A 17424-nucleotide genomic window follows, 5' to 3' on the forward strand; every position below is an offset into this window, starting at 1 on the left:
CATAATGAAATCCCTTTGAACAATTCAATATACTAAAGAAGAGTTACAGGCATACAAAACACTCTGTTGATTTGGGGTTGGGTACAAATGGGAGCAAAGAGGGAAAATAAAGAAGCCTAATCTGATCATTAAGACTTCATTTTTACTTTTTCTCTCTGTGCAACATTACAATTTTATTATATTTAGATTGGTTTGGTTACTAAGTACAGCTTGAAGACTATACAACATAATCATGATAGCAAATGATACTTTCTCAGAGACAAAGGAGAATTTTGCGTGTAAAGTACATGGCTAGCATTGTTTTTTACAAACTGAATTTACTTAGGATAACATCTTAGGTTTAATGTCTCCCAAGTTGTGTTTGACTAGGTTTTCTTAACAGAGAATGACAAAGGATCAATATTAGAAATCCTTGCTACTGCAAAATATAGTTACAATGTGGCAGGGATGGAGAGAGAAAGAGAAAAGGGGAGAAATAGCAATACAGAGGCAGAGGAAATAGAGAGAAGAGGAAAGAGGAAAATGCATGTTACATATATAGATATTTACTCTTTCTCTAACTCATCAGCCATCTCCATTAGTCTATTTAGTTATCTATCTAGTAATCTATTTATAATTTTGTATCTGCTTAATATAAATTCAGTTGAAGAAAATAGATGTTAATAGGAGTATTATCATGTATTTTTCTTCCTGATAAATATAAACTTTATGAATCATATTAATAATATGCTATCAGGAGCTGTTAAGATTTTCAGTTCTAAAAATTATTAAATCAGTAAGAAGGTCTTCCAATTTTGGCTTTAATGGTATTTTGTTTGGGTCTGGTCGTGGGGCCTGTACTCTGGGCCTGGGCGCTGTCCCTCAGGTCTTCAGCTCAAGGATAGCGCTCTATCACTTGAGCCACAGCGCCACTTCTGGCTTTTTTCTTTTTGCTTATGTGGTGCTGAGGAATTGAACCCAGGGCCTCCTGCATGCAAGGCAAGTGCTCTACCACTGAGCCACCTTCCCAGCCCCTTTAGTGGTATTTTGGACTTGCAATTGTTTGCTACTGGGTAGGAATCAGGAGAAACGGGAGGGCTGTCTATAGAATTTTTGGTTTGACCAGCATACCACATCTCTGCTCAGTCAAAGCATTAGCATGTCTACACAGAAATCTCAGATATATCAGGACTTTGCCAAATATCTCCTGGAAAGCGAAACACTCCTCTTGAGTACTACTTTGTATATTTGTAATTAATAATAAATTTGGTATTCATTAATATATGTATATATGAAACTATAGATGTTGATATAGTGTATTTTTATGTTGAAAGGTACATTTTATACCATATTTTACATTAAAATAAACTAACTGTAGAGAAAAATGAATCAGATACATGTTCATCTATACAGATCTAACTGACATATAATAATAATACAAATATACAATATTATAATACCAATATACAATAATAATACCAATAAACTATTAATATCATAGAAGAGTTTGTAAATAAAAAGTATTAGTTTACCCTCAAATAAACAAAGTCCATATAGTATTTTAATATCTCCACCGATTCACTCCTACCTCTTACTGACAGCCTAGGTCTCCTAAACAGACAGACAAAAAAGAAACAACTTCAGGCATATTCTGGTTCATATTCTTCTTCACTCTATATAGTCAGTAAATTATTCAATTATTTATTATCCTACCTCAGAACATAGCTTGAACTCTGTGTAATTTTTATTCATTGTCTTCCTCATCTTATGGTTGGCAAGAATTTCCTGTCTCCATCTGTGAGCCTCTCACTACCATATTCCATTTTTATACTGTAATAATAAATATCATTGTACAAACAAACCAAACCACAGCATAATTGAAGTCCACTAACCCCCAGTGTCTGGCATAACTTTCTGAAATACTGAATTCCCTTTTGAAAAATTATTCCCTTGTCCTGTTTGCCTCATTTTACATTCAGGAGTCTTAGACCTGTGGACAGAACAGTTTTCCTTACCATAGTTTACTTGGAAACATTATTTTTCTGCCTGAATTGCACAATTGTTCTTGACTAATACATTAATTTCCTGAGTTTCAGTAGAGAGGATTGGATAACAAGCATACTGCTTGCTTCTAATTCCTATAACTGTGAAATATGAAAAAGCAAAAATTTTCTCTATGTCCTTCTTCCTACTTTATACCTGAATACTTCCTTTTAGATATTTATTCTTTAAGTTAAATGTCATTTATTGTTATTATAAATTTAGACATGTAGATTTGATGTGTCACCTAGTTATAATTCTTATCATTTCTGAAATTCAAATTGTTCTACTGTTCCTCAGGAAACACCTCTTCCTCACAATTTTAAGCTCATGTTTATGATTAAATGACTTTAGCAATTGGTCATCTTTCCAGTTATTTGGTGAGACCAGATGTTTAAGACTTGTCTTGCCCAGCCCCAGAATCTAAATTCCCTCCAAGAAGTCTAGTTTAGTTTCAGTGCGACAAGACCAAGTCTGGATTCTGAAGTCCTATAGAGGACTTACCAATCATTCAGGGTGTAGAGAATAGATTATTCTTCTAAAGAACTCATTTCATCACTATTCATCAGGAGGAGCAAAATACTTTATCCTTGTATGTACATAGGATACTCTCCATATTTATATGGCTTTCCTTATGTTCCAATATTCATAACCTTTGACAAATCTACTGCTGCATATCAATCACTTATTTGCCTTTACCCTTTTCCATGTATAATTTTCAGAGGGGTTAACATTACTGAATGTTCTAGATCATATTTTATAAATCTTCAAATACAAAGCATAGCTTATAATATACTGTAAGTGCAATTTCTTAATGAATGAAAACCAAACAGCCAAAAGATAATATTTTAAAAAGATATTTTAAAGGCAACATATTTTGGACCTTCTAAGTAATATAAAAAATGCTTTAGAAAATATAATGAATTCAAACTCTACTTCAAAGCCATAGTAATAAAAACAGCTTGATAATGGCACAAGAACAGACCTCAGGACCAATGGAATATAATTGAAAACCCAGACATGAACCTACAGACCTACAGCCATCTAATCTTCGATAAGGGAGCTAAAAAAATGGAATGGAAGAAAGACAGCCTCTTCAGTAAATGGTGCTGGCAAAATTGGTTAACTACTTGTAGAAAACTAAAGCTAGATCCTTATATATCACCCTGCACCGGAATCAACTCCAAATGGATCAAAGACCTCAGAGTCAAAGCAGACATTCTGAAAATATTACAGGATGGAATAGAAGAAACCCTAGGTCTCCTTGACACAGGCCAAAATTTTCTAAATAGAGACCCAGAAACACAACAAATCAAAGAAAGGTTTGACAAATGGGATTGTAGGAAATTGCAGAGCTTCTGCATGGCAAAGGACATAGCTAGCAAGATCAATGGAAAGCCCACAGATTGGGAGAAGATCTTCACTAGCCATACAAAAGACAAGGGTCTCATATCTAAAATATATCTTGAACTCAAAAAATTAAATCCCCCAACAACAAGTCCTCAAAGAAACAACAGCCCAATAAATAAGTGGGCTAAAGACTTAAAGAGAAACTTCTCTGAAGAGGAAAGAAGTAATGCCAATAAACACATGAAGAAATGCTCAATCTCCCTAGCAATAAAAAAAATGCAAATCAAAACAACATTGAGATACCACCTCACCCCAGTTAGAATGGCTATAATCAAGAACTCTAATAACAACAAATGCTGGAGGGGATGTGGACAGAAGGGAACCTTACTGCATTGTTGGTGGGAGTGTAAACTTGTTCAACCACTTTGGAAAGTAGTATGGAGATTCCTCAAAAGACTCCACATAGAAATTCCCTATGACCCACTTTTGGGCATTTACCCAAATAATCACGAACAAGACCACACTAAAGCTATAGCACAACTATATTTATTGCAGCATTATTTACCATGGCTAAGATATGGAACCAACCCAGATGCCCCTCAGTAGATGAATGGATCAAGAAAATGTGGTATATATGCACAATGGTATTCTATGCCTCCATCAGAAAGAATGACATTGCCTCATTTGTTAGGAAATGGAAAGACTTGGTAAAAATTATATTAACTGAAGTAAGCCAGGCCCAAAGAAACATAGGTCCCATGGTTTCCCTTATTTGCAATAACTAGTATATTTTCTGAGTCAAGCAGAAAAGGTCAGATAAGTTGATGTTAGGGAAATTAACCCCAAGGTAAGTATTCAAATGCTTTTTTTCTTTCATGTGATTGTTTCTAACATATTTATAAGATGATTTCTTTGTTGCTTTGGATGTCCCTCCCCCACGATATATCCCTGCTTTCACTGTATTTGATGTTGGTACAATTTGTGGAGGAGAAGGGAAAAAAACAAATCATTTAAGTAGGGAGACAGGTAGACCCATTGCAACAATGAGATGTACAAGTCATTATGTCAAAAAATGGACTTTACAACTTGGCTGGGGGGTAGGGGGGATATGGGGGTGGTGAGGGGAGGATGGGAAGGGATGGGAAGGGGAAACATAGGAGGAGGCAACAATGCTTGATAAGAAATGTACTCATTATCTTGCCTATGTAATTGCAACTCCTCTGTACGTATTTTCATAATAAAAAAAAAGAAAATATAATGAAGCTGGATGCTGGTGGATCACACCTGTAATAGTAGTTACTCAGGAGGCTGAGATCTGAGGATTGCAGTTCAAAGCCAGTTTGGGCATAAAAGTCCTTGTGAGACTCCTATCTCCAATTAGCCACTCAAAAACCAGAAGTGCTGGTGCTGTGGCTCAAGTGAGAGAGCCTTGACCATAAGCTCAGGGACAGCTTCCGGGCCCTGAGTTCAAGCCCCGCAACCAACAACAAAGAAAATACAATGGTTATTTCATTGTAAAATTGTAGTTAAAGGAAACATTTGAGGGAAATATTTGACCAATTACTTGTGATTGCTTCATACACACACACACACACACACACACATATACACATGCACACACACACACACACATACACAAAATGTATCAGTGCATCTTTCAGTAGGAAATGGCATCAAAAGAAAACTGCTCAGAAATGTGTGACAGAATGTGGGATAGCTGCAACAAGTTAGCTGTATGTAAATAGGTGGTTGACATAAGGAACTTTAAAATCAAATGCAAAGATAGGTAGTAGCTTTTAAGTACTTAAATCTGTCTTGGTTGAGCCCTCCTTTTCCTTAATGTCAACTTTCCACTAAATATTGAAAGAAATCATCATCATTACAAGAGGAATTCCTCCTGAGGGTCTGTCCCTTATAATTTTAACAATGTTTTTAAGATAATAGGTTAAAAAAAAAACAGCCAGGTACTGGTTGCTCGTGCCTGTACCCCTAGCCACTCAGGAGGCTGAGATCTGAGGATCACAGTTCAAAGCTAGCCAGGGCAGGAAAGTCTGGGAGACTCTTATCTCCAATAAACCTCTAGAAAACCAAAAGTGGCATTGTGGCCAAGCTGTAAAGCACTTGCCTTGAGCTGAAGAGGACAGAGACAGTGCCCAAGCCCAGAGTTCAAGTCCCATGACTGACAAAAAATAAATAAATAAAAGATAATAGGTAGAGAATACAAATTTGTGGAATAAATCATTGGATAAAGGGATAAGTGACCCACTCCTCGGCATTTACACAGATGATCACAAACTAAAGCTACCAGCACAACTATGTTATCACAGCATTATTTACCACAACTAAGATATGGAACCAACCCAGGTGCTCTTCAGTAGTTGAATAGATCAATAAAATGTGGACTCTCTCTCTCTCTCTCTCTCTCTACATATATATATGTATATACATATATATATATATGTATATATGAATTCTATGCTTCCATCAGAAAGAACAACACCACCCCATTTGTTAGGAAATGGAAAGACTTGGAAAAAGTCATATTAAGTGAAGTAAATCAGTCCCAAAGCAATTTAGGTCCCATGATTTCCCCTATTTGCAATTATATATATGTATATATATATATGATAATCTTATCAGATGATCTGAAAAGCTATGAACATATGTCCATATAAGATGATGCTAAGTGATATGAACCCCAAGATAGGGACACATGAGGTCTGTCTTTGTTGTTACTGTTTTAAATGTACTATGAGGGGTTCCTCTCTATGGTTCTTCCTCCTATGGTATATCCCATATTGTCACTGTACTTGATTTTGGTACCCTGATCTTGAATACATATTTGTCTAATCTGGGGAGGGGAAGGTGAATAAACAAAACAGTGAAACAAGGTGGACACACGATGACCCATTGCAACAATGAGACCCACAGGACAGTATATTGGAAATGAACTTTACAACTTGGAGGGGGTTTGGTGGGGGTGGGGAGGAGTGGGGGAGGTGGGGGAGGAAAGGGATAATGGGCCAACAACAAGGGAAGGGTAACAAGGATCGACAGGTAATGTGCTCATTGCCTTCCTCATGTAACTGTAACCCCTCTGCACAGCATCTTTACAATAAAATAAAATTATATAAAAAAGGGATAAGTGAGGTTGAAAACAAATCTTAAAGGGTATTTAGGGACAAGTCAAACTGCATAGTTATTAAATATCTACTGTATGTTAATGCCTTTTAGATATTATTTTCCAAATTAAACAAAAATAACTCCTTAAGTTAATTTTTATTGAGAAACGTCAGATTTAGCTAAGTAATATGACATAAGATGCAAATAGAAACCAGTGTTATAAGGTACTTGCATTTTCTATGTGTTTTTCTAGTAGACCTGGTAGGAGTATAGTATTTAATCTTTAGATGTCAGGATTGTTTGGTCAGAATTTCAATTGAAGTAATATCTGTTTGAAAAGATTCCTACAGTTTTAACCCCAAAGAGAATATGGATTGTCAGACTTTTAAAATCTTCTTGAAATGTTAGCAGATATTGCCTTTAGATATAGCAGAAGTGTGACATTACTTTTGAGATATAATATGGTTTAGATAATATTTTTGTTATAAGCAAGCTTTTCAAAACTCTTTTGTGTGTGTGTGTGTGTGTGTGTGTGTGTGTGTGTATGTTTCAACTCAGGCGTGGACAACTCTCCCTGTACTTTTGTGCTCAAAACTAGTATTCTACTACCATAGTACTACTTCCAACATTTTAGTGGTTAATTGGAGATAAGATTCTCACAGATTTTCTGTCTGGGATGGTATTGAACCATAATCCTCAGATATCAGTCTCCTAAGCAGATGAAATTAAAGGGGTGAGCCACTGGTTCCCTGCAAAAGTATTATTTTTAAATTGCAAAGTTTTGATATTTTTTGTAAATCAAGAAGTAAATGTTACTGTATTTAGAGAGAATTTGGGAATTTGAGTTCAGAAATAGATCATGATAAGGGCTAGCTTTCTTAGCTTTCTTTTAAAAATATTTCCTTATTCACTTTTTTATTTTTTGGTCCGTTGTTTGGTCTGTTGGCTTGAACTCTGGGACCCAGTGCTGTCCCTCAGTTCTTCAGCTCAAGGCAAGCGCTCTACAGCTTGAGCCACAGCACCACTTCTGGTTTTCTAGAGGTTTATTGGAGATAAGAGTCTCACGGACTTTTCTGCCCGGGCTGGCTTTGAACTGTGATCCTCAGAGCTCAGCCTCCTGAGTAGCTAGGATTACAGGCCTGAGCTACAGGCACCCAGCTTTAACTTTTTGTCAGCTTATTTATGGAGAAGTTTTACATAACTTAGTTTCTTAAGCTAGAAAATAAAATTTATATGTAATGTGATGATTAGGTTGTATGAAATATAAAAATATTCATGCACTGAGAAAGATAAGATAAATCAAAGTTAATTTCATTATTAGGAACAGTAAATAGCTACTTAGAGATTATTTGCTTAAGGATACTTAAACATTTGAATTACTAAACCACAAGTCTCTGGCTTTGACTTCTATCTATCTTTATTGTTCCCACTAATATGCACAGCATACCTGTTCTCTGTGTTTGTTTTGAATGTTAAGTGCATCACAAGTAATATTAGAACCTTGTTCTCATTTGGGATTACTGAAAAATATATTTGTTTTTAAACAAATTAGTTCTTTTGTTCTGTATTTTTATGGCCAAATATTTAGACAGATATTAAAATGTATCTTGGCATCTTGTCAAATCCAGGCCTGATACTTTGACTATCCTGTTTCTGAAATTGCTCACCCCTTTCATTTAAAAATAACAACAGACTAGTCCCCGAAACAGTCACCTCTAACTGTCTATTCCTCTATGGCCATTTTCCCATATGCTTTACAACAAAGGCCGCTGTTGTCAAGCATCATTTCAGGAAAGCCTATTTTCCTCTTTTAAATTTTGGGTCGGGAACCTCAGACATGAAACTGTCACTCTCCATTGTATACAGAGGTAGTGTCAAGCAGGTTTCTTGTCTAAACTTCGGTGACTCATAAGTTACTCCTTTAGAAATAAGAAAATGTGTTTGTGTACGTGCTATGCAATAGAGAGAACACCTTGGAAAAGAAAAAGATTCTGGATTGAGGAAAGCAATGGAAGCAAAGCCGTGGAACTTGTTAAGATGCAAGTGTTTTGTTAAGCAACTGTGCTACCCTGCTTTTTTTTTCCTGTGACAAAATATTTAAGATAAAACCTAGAAGGAGGAACAATTGACTTAGGGTGCATGGGTTTCAGAGTGCTTGGTTGTTGGCTGCTTGTTCTTGTCAATTCACTTATGGTGGGACATCAGGGCAGGGAATGGAGTTTCTCTCTCATGGCAGCCAGGAAACAGAAATGGAAAAATAAGTGGCTTTTGGTTTCCTTCAAAGGCATAATCTCAGTGACCTCCTTCCTCCAAAGAGGCCTATCTCCTGAAACTTCCATCACCTTTTAACAGTCCATTAAGTGATTCCTTTGTAGGTAGAGGATGAGGTCTTTCTTGATCCTACCACCTCTCAAATGTGATGCCTTGGGAACATGAGTTTCAGGGTAGACATTTCAGATCCATGCTACGACAATGATATATAGAATTCATTTCCCAAAATAATCCCATGTGTGAGAGATGCTGAAAGAGCAACAGAATATTTGCATAATTTACCTGGTGTAACAGCTAAATTTTGGGATAGAGATTTGGGTAGCACATTACTCTGTGTTGTCAGAGCAAAGTAGCACAGAGTAGGTAGCTAAAATAACAATTCTTTGTTTTCTCACTGTTCTGGAGCCCAGAAATATGAGGCTGTTGATGACCTGTGATGCTTTCTCTTCAGCTCCTAGTTCACCATCGTTTGCCTTTACATGCTCTGTGCATATCCTTGTTCTTATTTCCTCATCTTTTTAAGACATGAGTCACATGTGGTTAGTTCTCACTTGAATGTCCTCAGTTTAACCTAATCATCTTTTAAAGGATCTTATCTGTAAATATGGCCATGTTCTCAGGCGCTAGATGTTAGTACTTCAATGTGTGAATAGAAACTCTTAGACTACACCTTTATGTATCAAGTACACTTTATCAAGTATCAATTGTTTAATCAAACTTTACATCAATTTTAGTATCCATAGTCCACAAATTATTAGGAAATATTTGCATAGTTATAATAATAGCAATATGATGGACTCTGTCATCTTTTGTAGTTTTAAATTCTTTGCTGGATTGGTCTTATCTCACAGTAGGTAGTAGAGACAAAAGTCAGAAGTTCTATCTGACGAGATCACAGCAAAAATTTAGTAATTGAGCTGCATTGTGCTGAAGAGTTTGTTTCTCTATGAAGGAAGTATCAATCTTCACAACATTACATTAGTGGTAATTATGGTGCTTTGATTTTTGTATGAAACCTCAAAATTTTTACATAGAGAAAATAACTTTAGTTGTTTTTCTACACAACATTTGGGGTTTTTTTTCCATAATATACTTTCATTTAATTTACTTTAAGTTGAAGTGTGCTTTCCACATATTCATACTACTTTTGCATTTGAGTAGTATATGTAATTTCAGATTAAAATTGATTATTGGGGTTAGTAGAGCTTAATGTGTATATCTGCTAGGAAAATATACATGTATTATATTTTTAAAATTATCAATAATTATTAAAATGTAAATTTGAAGTTTGGATTTAAAATAAAAGTTTTGTGTTTTTTGTTGTTGTTGTTGTTGTTTTGGTCAGTGTGGGGCTTGAACTCTGGGCCTGGGATCTGCCCCTGAGCTTTTCAGCTCAAGTCTAGTGCTCTACCACTTGAGCCAGAGCACCACTTCCGGTTTTCTGAGTGGTTTATTGGATGGAGATAAGAGTCTTGGTGGCTTTTCTGCTGGGCTGGCTTTCAACCTTGATCCTTAGATCTCAGCCTCCTGAGTAGCTAGGATTACAGATGTGAGCCAACAGTGTCCCACAATAAAAGTCTTCTACTAAGACAAAGAGAAAGATTAATTCACATTTAAATATTTATTGAAATAAGGAGTTGTTAATGGTGTGAAATTTTGAAGAGCAATACAAAATGGAGATATGTGTATGATTATACAAATGTTTATAGAGCAGGTCAAAATTTCATTTGTATAATTAATCAAAGTATTTTTAAACACCTGGCACTAATGGTTCATGCTTATAATCTAAGCTACTTAGAAGGCTGAAATCTGAGGATCAGCCAGCACAGGCAGGAAAATCAGTAGGACTCTTAGTTCCAATAAACTACTTATACAAAGGTGGAAGTGGCCCTGTGGCTAAAATGACAGAGTGCTAGCCTTGAGCAAAAGAGCTCAGGGATATCACCAAGGCCCAGAGTTCAAGCAACAGTACCATAACACAAAAGAAAAGAAAAGAAAAAAAATGTACAACTTAAATTTTCCAGAGATTTTATACTCCCCCCTCAAAAGCCCCCAAAATGTCAAAAAAAGCTAATTCATGAATTAGGTAGCTCTTAGATCCAGTACAAATTCAGGTAGTTCTGTCCAGCAAAATATTTTGGAAGTATTTATATACCAGAAATAACACAGAGAAGCAACTTGATTGGTTTAACACTGTTTGCTTTATTTAGATATGGTATATGACATATTTACCTTTAATGGCAAGAATTTTGCCTGTATATAGACTGACTTTTTGGCATCCCATGGTTGACCAAATACAACTATTGATGGTGACAGAGACTCAGCTATATTTTACAAGATTTTATCTGCAGTTTGTTTGCATACTAAGCTAGTTTGCAGTTTATTTCGTAGGAAATTGATGTAAGAAAGTAGGTTTAGGCCAAATTTCATTTCATCTGATTAAACCAATCTGTAGTATAAGAAGTCTATGATCCAGAGTTACAGTCTAGATAAGGTCAACAGATAAAAGACCAGTTGGAAACACTGACTTGAAGAGGATCTTTTAAGAACTCTCTACACTGCTCAGGAAAATGTAGAGGACAAAAGAAGACAGTGACTTCTGAAGAGGGGATTTAAGTGCTCCTCTCTTCAATGGGACAGAAGGTGTTCACTGCTAAGAAGGCATAGATGGAGAGCTGGCTAAGTGGCCAGGGGTGAATGAATGGCTCCTAGATTCGGGGAACTGTGCCAGCACTGGAAACTGAGAACAAGGCTGGTGGTGGCTGAGAGTTAGCAGGTTTTCAGGCATGACTGAGATTTCTGTCTCTTCAGTGTTATTCCACACCATGTATAATAAACATGAACTCTACTGCAGTCGGGCACATGACATTTCACATTACTCTTTTTCTAAATCTAATTAGATCAGACTTTGAGCCCATATGTGCCAGGCTGGGATAAGCATCAGAGTTTTAAACAGTGAAAAACTGAAAAGTAGAATTCGAAAGCGAAGCGCAGAATCGTAACAAGCAGCAGAAACATACGGTATTTGTTATATGCTTATTAAATTTTTTTTCTGGTAAACTCCTTGATAGTATGCCACAGTTAAGCATGTGCTGTGCTTTCGATATTCCCAGACATGATAGAAGGGGAGGGACAGAAATTAATTGCCTAGGGAAAGTTAATGGAAAATCATACTGATACAGAGTCTACCATTTGCTATGACATTAGTCACCGTCAGAGAACACATAAATTCTGTAGTCATCACAAGGAAAAGATTTTCCTAATTCTCCTTCCCTGTGTCTCACTCCAGTGTTCTCTGTTCTTCTCTGTAATACTTTGAATTTGTTTAACATTGAATCTACTGCCCAAACTAATCACTGTCTTCTTTGTGATGTGCTGATGGATGTAATATGTTGTTTTTAGTTGTAGATAGCATCTAATTGGGCATGAGTACATAATACACTGGAATTAATAATCCAGAACTATTTTGACTTACTGTCATGGTTTTCACAAAAATAAATAAGTAGCAGATACTAAGGAAAAATAACAAGTATGCATTTTTATGTATAATATTAGTAGGGAAAAAAGAGACAGTTTTACAGTTAACCAAGGATATATAATTGCTGTTATCTGCATTAAATTGTTCTTAAACATTGATTAAATATTCACAGGTTGCTGAGGGACTGGAGTCACTTGAATGTTAAAATAGATAAAGAAACATTTAGGGAGGTATTGTCATTTACAAAAAGGACTAGTTAAGAGAAAACCAACTCACAAAATGACAAAGGAAGTATATCATATTAAAAAAACTATTATGATCAATTCTTGTTTAAAGGAGATAGGAAATGAAATCAAAATAAAAGTAATAAAGACAGACTTTTCTGGTATGGTCAACAGAATAACACAATGAACCAGTACCACTTCCCCTAAATGATACCAATTGTATCCCAGGAAGTTTATACTTGTGGATTTCATGTTTTTTTCCCTAAAAATATGATAATCCTGAAGTGATTATTAAATTTCTTTTCACTTAGAAAAAAGTTTCATTTTTGTTATCCAGGCTTAACCCCAGTATGAAATGGAATGGAAGGAGTTTTATTTTTTTCATTATCTCTTTTTTTTCTTTTCTTTTCTTCTCCTTTCTTAATTTTCGTGGTTCTGGGGCTTGAACTTAGGGCCTGGGCATTGTCCTTGAGCCTCTTGTTGTCCAAGTGCTCTACCACTTGAATCACAGTCCTACTTGTAGCATTTTTGAGCAGTTTATTGGAGATAAGAATCTCATCGACTTTCCTGCCCAAGCTGGCTTCAAGTCTCAGTTTCTTGTGTAGCTAGGATAACAGGCATGAGCCAACAATGCCTGGCTATTTCCATCTCTTTATTTTCATTATTAAATACTATAAACACAAGAAATTGCCTCCTGGTTCCGAAGAGTTCTATAGCCTTTCAGGCTTTAGCAATCCTCTGTGGTATTCACTCTTTGAGAAGAACAATTGCATTTGCAATGGAAATTAATGTCACCAAGCACAAGGTTATTGCATGTGAAGGAAGGGAGGTAAGTAGTTAGGTGACTACTTACTTGATAAAATTTATAGAGTGTCTGGCACTAAATTGTTACTGAGGCAGAACCGTAGTCAAGGATTTCCTTTTTCCTGGGACTTTGGGATGGTTTCTATTGACTCCTCTGATCCTTGGGCAAAAATCAGGAATGTACTGGTCAAACCATGCTTTGTTTGTTTTGTTATTAGCACTAACTTCATAGAATCATTCTCTATAGAAAACAATATCTAAAAAGACCTTAAGCATTGCTTTTTGTTTTTCAATTCCACTCTTCTCAACAGCTATTGCTGAATTTATTCAGTGCCATTCTCTACAAATGGCTATAAGATACACACATAAATGTATAAGGAGCCATTCCTAAATTTTAGAAATAAATTTCAAATTGCAGAGAAAATATATAAGTATATTAAATATTAAATGACAGAAGCTTAGAGCAACACCTCTGAGGTAATGAAATTATTATTATTTTGCTTGTTTTCAACTGTTCCCAGACAGTTCATTTATCTGGTTGTTACAAAAATAATACTTGTACTGATATCTACTAAATGATGAGTATTTGCCAGAAATCTTCCAATTTTTTCAATGGCTTTATGATAGAAATTTTGCTATCCCCTTTTTAAAAGATGAAAAAACCAAGGGTCAGGTTTAACAACTTATTCACATTCACAAAGCTAAATATAAAAGCAAGATTTGAGACCAAATTTGCTTACCATTATGTTTCCCATTGCTAGCCTGTAGATTTAAAAATTGATTTTATTCTCATAAAATATCCTGAAACAGTAAAAATGTAATAATTTTTATTATAAGCCAATTTTATGGCTTTAAAAAATGCAACTTATACGTCAACTAGATTCCAAACATTTGTAACCATGCATTATCAAGCCCAATATACATATGAATATGGTATAGATTGAGAATATGGCTTAGAAATTAGTATATCAACTTAAAAGTTGTAAGTTACAGTTGGATGTCTCATAAAGTGACCCATTAATTTTATCTAATTGTTTGTGTCTTTTCAGTCTATCCGAGAAGTCACAGGCTATGTATTGGTCGCTCTTAACCAATTTCGTTACCTACCTCTGGAGAATTTAAGAATTATCCGTGGGACCAAACTTTATGAAGATCGATATGCCTTAGCTATCTTCCTAAACTACAGAAAAGATGGGAACTTTGGACTGCAAGAACTTGGCTTGAAGAATCTCACAGGTAAGGAAAGAATCCAAAATTGCAATATATTTTCATTATCAGTAGACTTTAATACACACATGTGTATTTGTGGCTGCTGTGATATTTACCGATTTTGTGAGAAATGATGCTTCTGTGATGCCTTTACTTTTATTTAAAGATTTTTGTAAGTGCAGCTTGAAAGATTGCAGAGTACTATATCTCGGCTGAACAGAAGCACACTAAAAGGAGCTGCTCAGTGACTGAAAACTGAGATAGGAAGCAGGTTTAAGAAGGCTGTTTGGTGGTCTCAAGTGAACAGTGGAGCACATCATCAAATCTCTGCAATACCAGCACGGCTCTCCCTTCCATGAGAGCTTAGTAGTACTCAAGCCATTCTATCTGCTGAGATTAACCTCTAGTATTTCACATAATCACCATAGTTTTGGAAAACATAGCTGATGTATTCAGTTTTCATTCTTCTTATTTAATAGTTCATTGGATTCCAGGAGTAAATCTCAGACTGCTTCAAGATCATCAGAGTGACCTTTTCTTCCTGAGATTGTAGATATGTGATGTTAGTGGCTCAGAATCATCATCGTCATCTCACAGAATACTGTGTAGGAATTGGTATCTTTTCAGTTCATGTCAGGCTTGGTTCATAAAGGCTCTGGTTAAATATTTACTAGTGTAAGGTTTGTTGTCAAGTTTCTAATCATGAATTTTAATATCTTTACCTATAGTCAAAATGTGCTAATTATTAATTTGTACCTAACACTAGAATGTATTTATTAATTCAAACTAAATTAATATGATTTGTATATCTTGCTGAAAATATGAAGTAATTTTCTTGGCATTTAAGTCCATCTAATGTTTTCTGACACTGAAAAGTTAAACACTTTTGAGGCATGTTCTTAAAATATTAAGTAAGTAAGAGGGGCTGGGAAGGTGGCTCAGTGATAGAGTACTTGCCTTGCATGCATGAGGCCCTGGGTTCAATTCCTCAGCACCACATAAGCAAAAAGAGCCGGAAGTGCTGCTGTGGCTCAAGTGGTAGAGCTCTAACTTTGAGCTGAAGTGCTAAGAGGCAGCACCCAGGCCCAGAGTTCAGGCCCCACGACCGAAAATAAAAAATAAGTAAGAGATAGGATTAACATTGTCAGATTATTCAGACTCTTTTTTCACATTCATAGGGGCTATAAATAACACACTTTACAATTTATAATTGTTTCATGGTACATGTGAAGCAAGGATACTTTTGATGAAAAAAGGATTACTGATTATTTTATTTAGGACACGATTGCTATAGAATTGATGAAAATGGTAAATGGAAATTGTTTCAGAATATCTAGATTTGTTCATCAACATTTTTACTTTTCATTTTGTCTGACAGTTTTTGTACTGAAGATTGGAGTTTTGACTAAATTGCTACTTATAAGTTGGTAATGATAGGAGAAAGAATTTTGGAAATGAAATGGGTAGAAAACAGCTGAATGTCTGAGATTAGAAATCTAAAAATAAAATGATTCAGTTACAATTACAAGTTTTATAGGAAGCATTGTGTGTTTTCTATGATTTTCCTCTGATTATATTAAAAAGGGATACATTTCAGAGTGTTTATAATACTTGAGTTCTATTATTATTCTATATGAGGTACTATTGGAAGAACTTTTCCATCCACAAAAGTAGTCTTTAGAGTTCTTCTATTTCCACATTTAATCTATAGCAATATAAATTTAACTGAAGTATTCAACATTTGCCATCTTCAAATATGCCTCAGTTATTGAATGAGTTCTCTCCATTTAGTATTATGATAGTTTAAATGTTGTCACACCAAAAGATGACACTCTTATTTCAAAATATTATACCTTATGATATTTCCTGGCGAGATTGTAGAGATGGATAATTAACGACTATGAGTTGAATGCTAGATAGTGGTTCATGAATGTAATTCTAGCTATCTGAGGATTATTGTTTGAAGCCGAGAGTTTATAAGGCACTTATCTTCAGTTAACCAGAAAAAGCCAGAAGTGGAGCTGTGGCTCAGGTGGTAGAGATCAAGCCTTGAGTGAAAAAGCTGAAATAGCACTCAGATCCTGCATTCAAAAAGAGTGACTGTTTAGAAAAAAATCTATACTTGATTGAAAGTTATTATTAATATTAATTATGGATCTGAATTAAATAACAATACAATAAAATAAATAGTGAAACTTCAGAACAATTTGGCCATTTTCAGATATTTTATTCATTAGGTAGTAAAAAATTATAAGCCAGAGATCTAGAATTATAAGCGCAAGATGTGGAATTATTGATTGATATTCATTTGGTAATATGATTGATATTATAATTCAGAATTGGAGTTTTACAGTACATGCAATTGTGTTTGTGTGCAAGAATGTGTGATGAAGGACAGAAGACATTTAATTGTACAAATAAAGAAAAATTGGGGATAAAGTTTACTTGACAGGTTTGTCTTTAAGAAGTAAATATGCACAATAACCTGGTTAAAACAGCAACCAAGCATTGCAGTGTGCTTCAGGTAAGATTGCTTTTGTGTTTTTAAAAGGTAATTTGTTTTATGTTGTTTACGTGTTACATGAAGTGGGCTTATAATTTAAAAATAATTTCTATGCTATATTAAATTGTAGGCTCTTGGGGCTTCCCCTGACAATAGTCTCAGGGGAAAAAAAAGCAAAAAAACTTGCTTATTAGTCAAATATCTCCTTGTACTAACTTACCAAAGTGTATTAAATTCTTCACTCAATTGTTAAAACAGACCAGCAACATCAACATTATCTTGAAACATAATAGAACTGCAAATACTAGGCCTCACCTGAGGCCTACTAAGAACACTGGAGATGTGCCCAGCAATATGTGTTTAAGTATTCCTAGAGTGATCCGATTACTAAGATCATGGGAGCGCTATTCTGATTAATTAAAGATTTGTTACCAAGAAGTAGT

The 17424-nt window shown here is 35.2% G+C and overlaps 1 protein-coding gene across 1 annotated transcript in view; it reads left to right on the plus strand.

The window, feature by feature from the left end:
- Erbb4 (erb-b2 receptor tyrosine kinase 4) overlaps positions 1 to 17424 on the plus strand; it is a 1009337-nt gene that overhangs the window by 516851 nt on the left and 475062 nt on the right. Inside the window, exon 3 of the mRNA XM_042679248.1 lies at positions 14319 to 14505. Coding sequence (XP_042535182.1) covers positions 14319 to 14505 — 187 coding nt within the window. The remainder of the gene's footprint in view (positions 1 to 14318; positions 14506 to 17424) is intronic.

The sequence above is a fragment of the Dipodomys spectabilis genome, unplaced genomic scaffold (assembly GCF_019054845.1).
Source record: "Dipodomys spectabilis isolate Male_0828 unplaced genomic scaffold, ASM1905484v1 ptg000051l, whole genome shotgun sequence".
Classification (NCBI taxonomy): Eukaryota; Metazoa; Chordata; class Mammalia; order Rodentia; family Heteromyidae; genus Dipodomys; species Dipodomys spectabilis.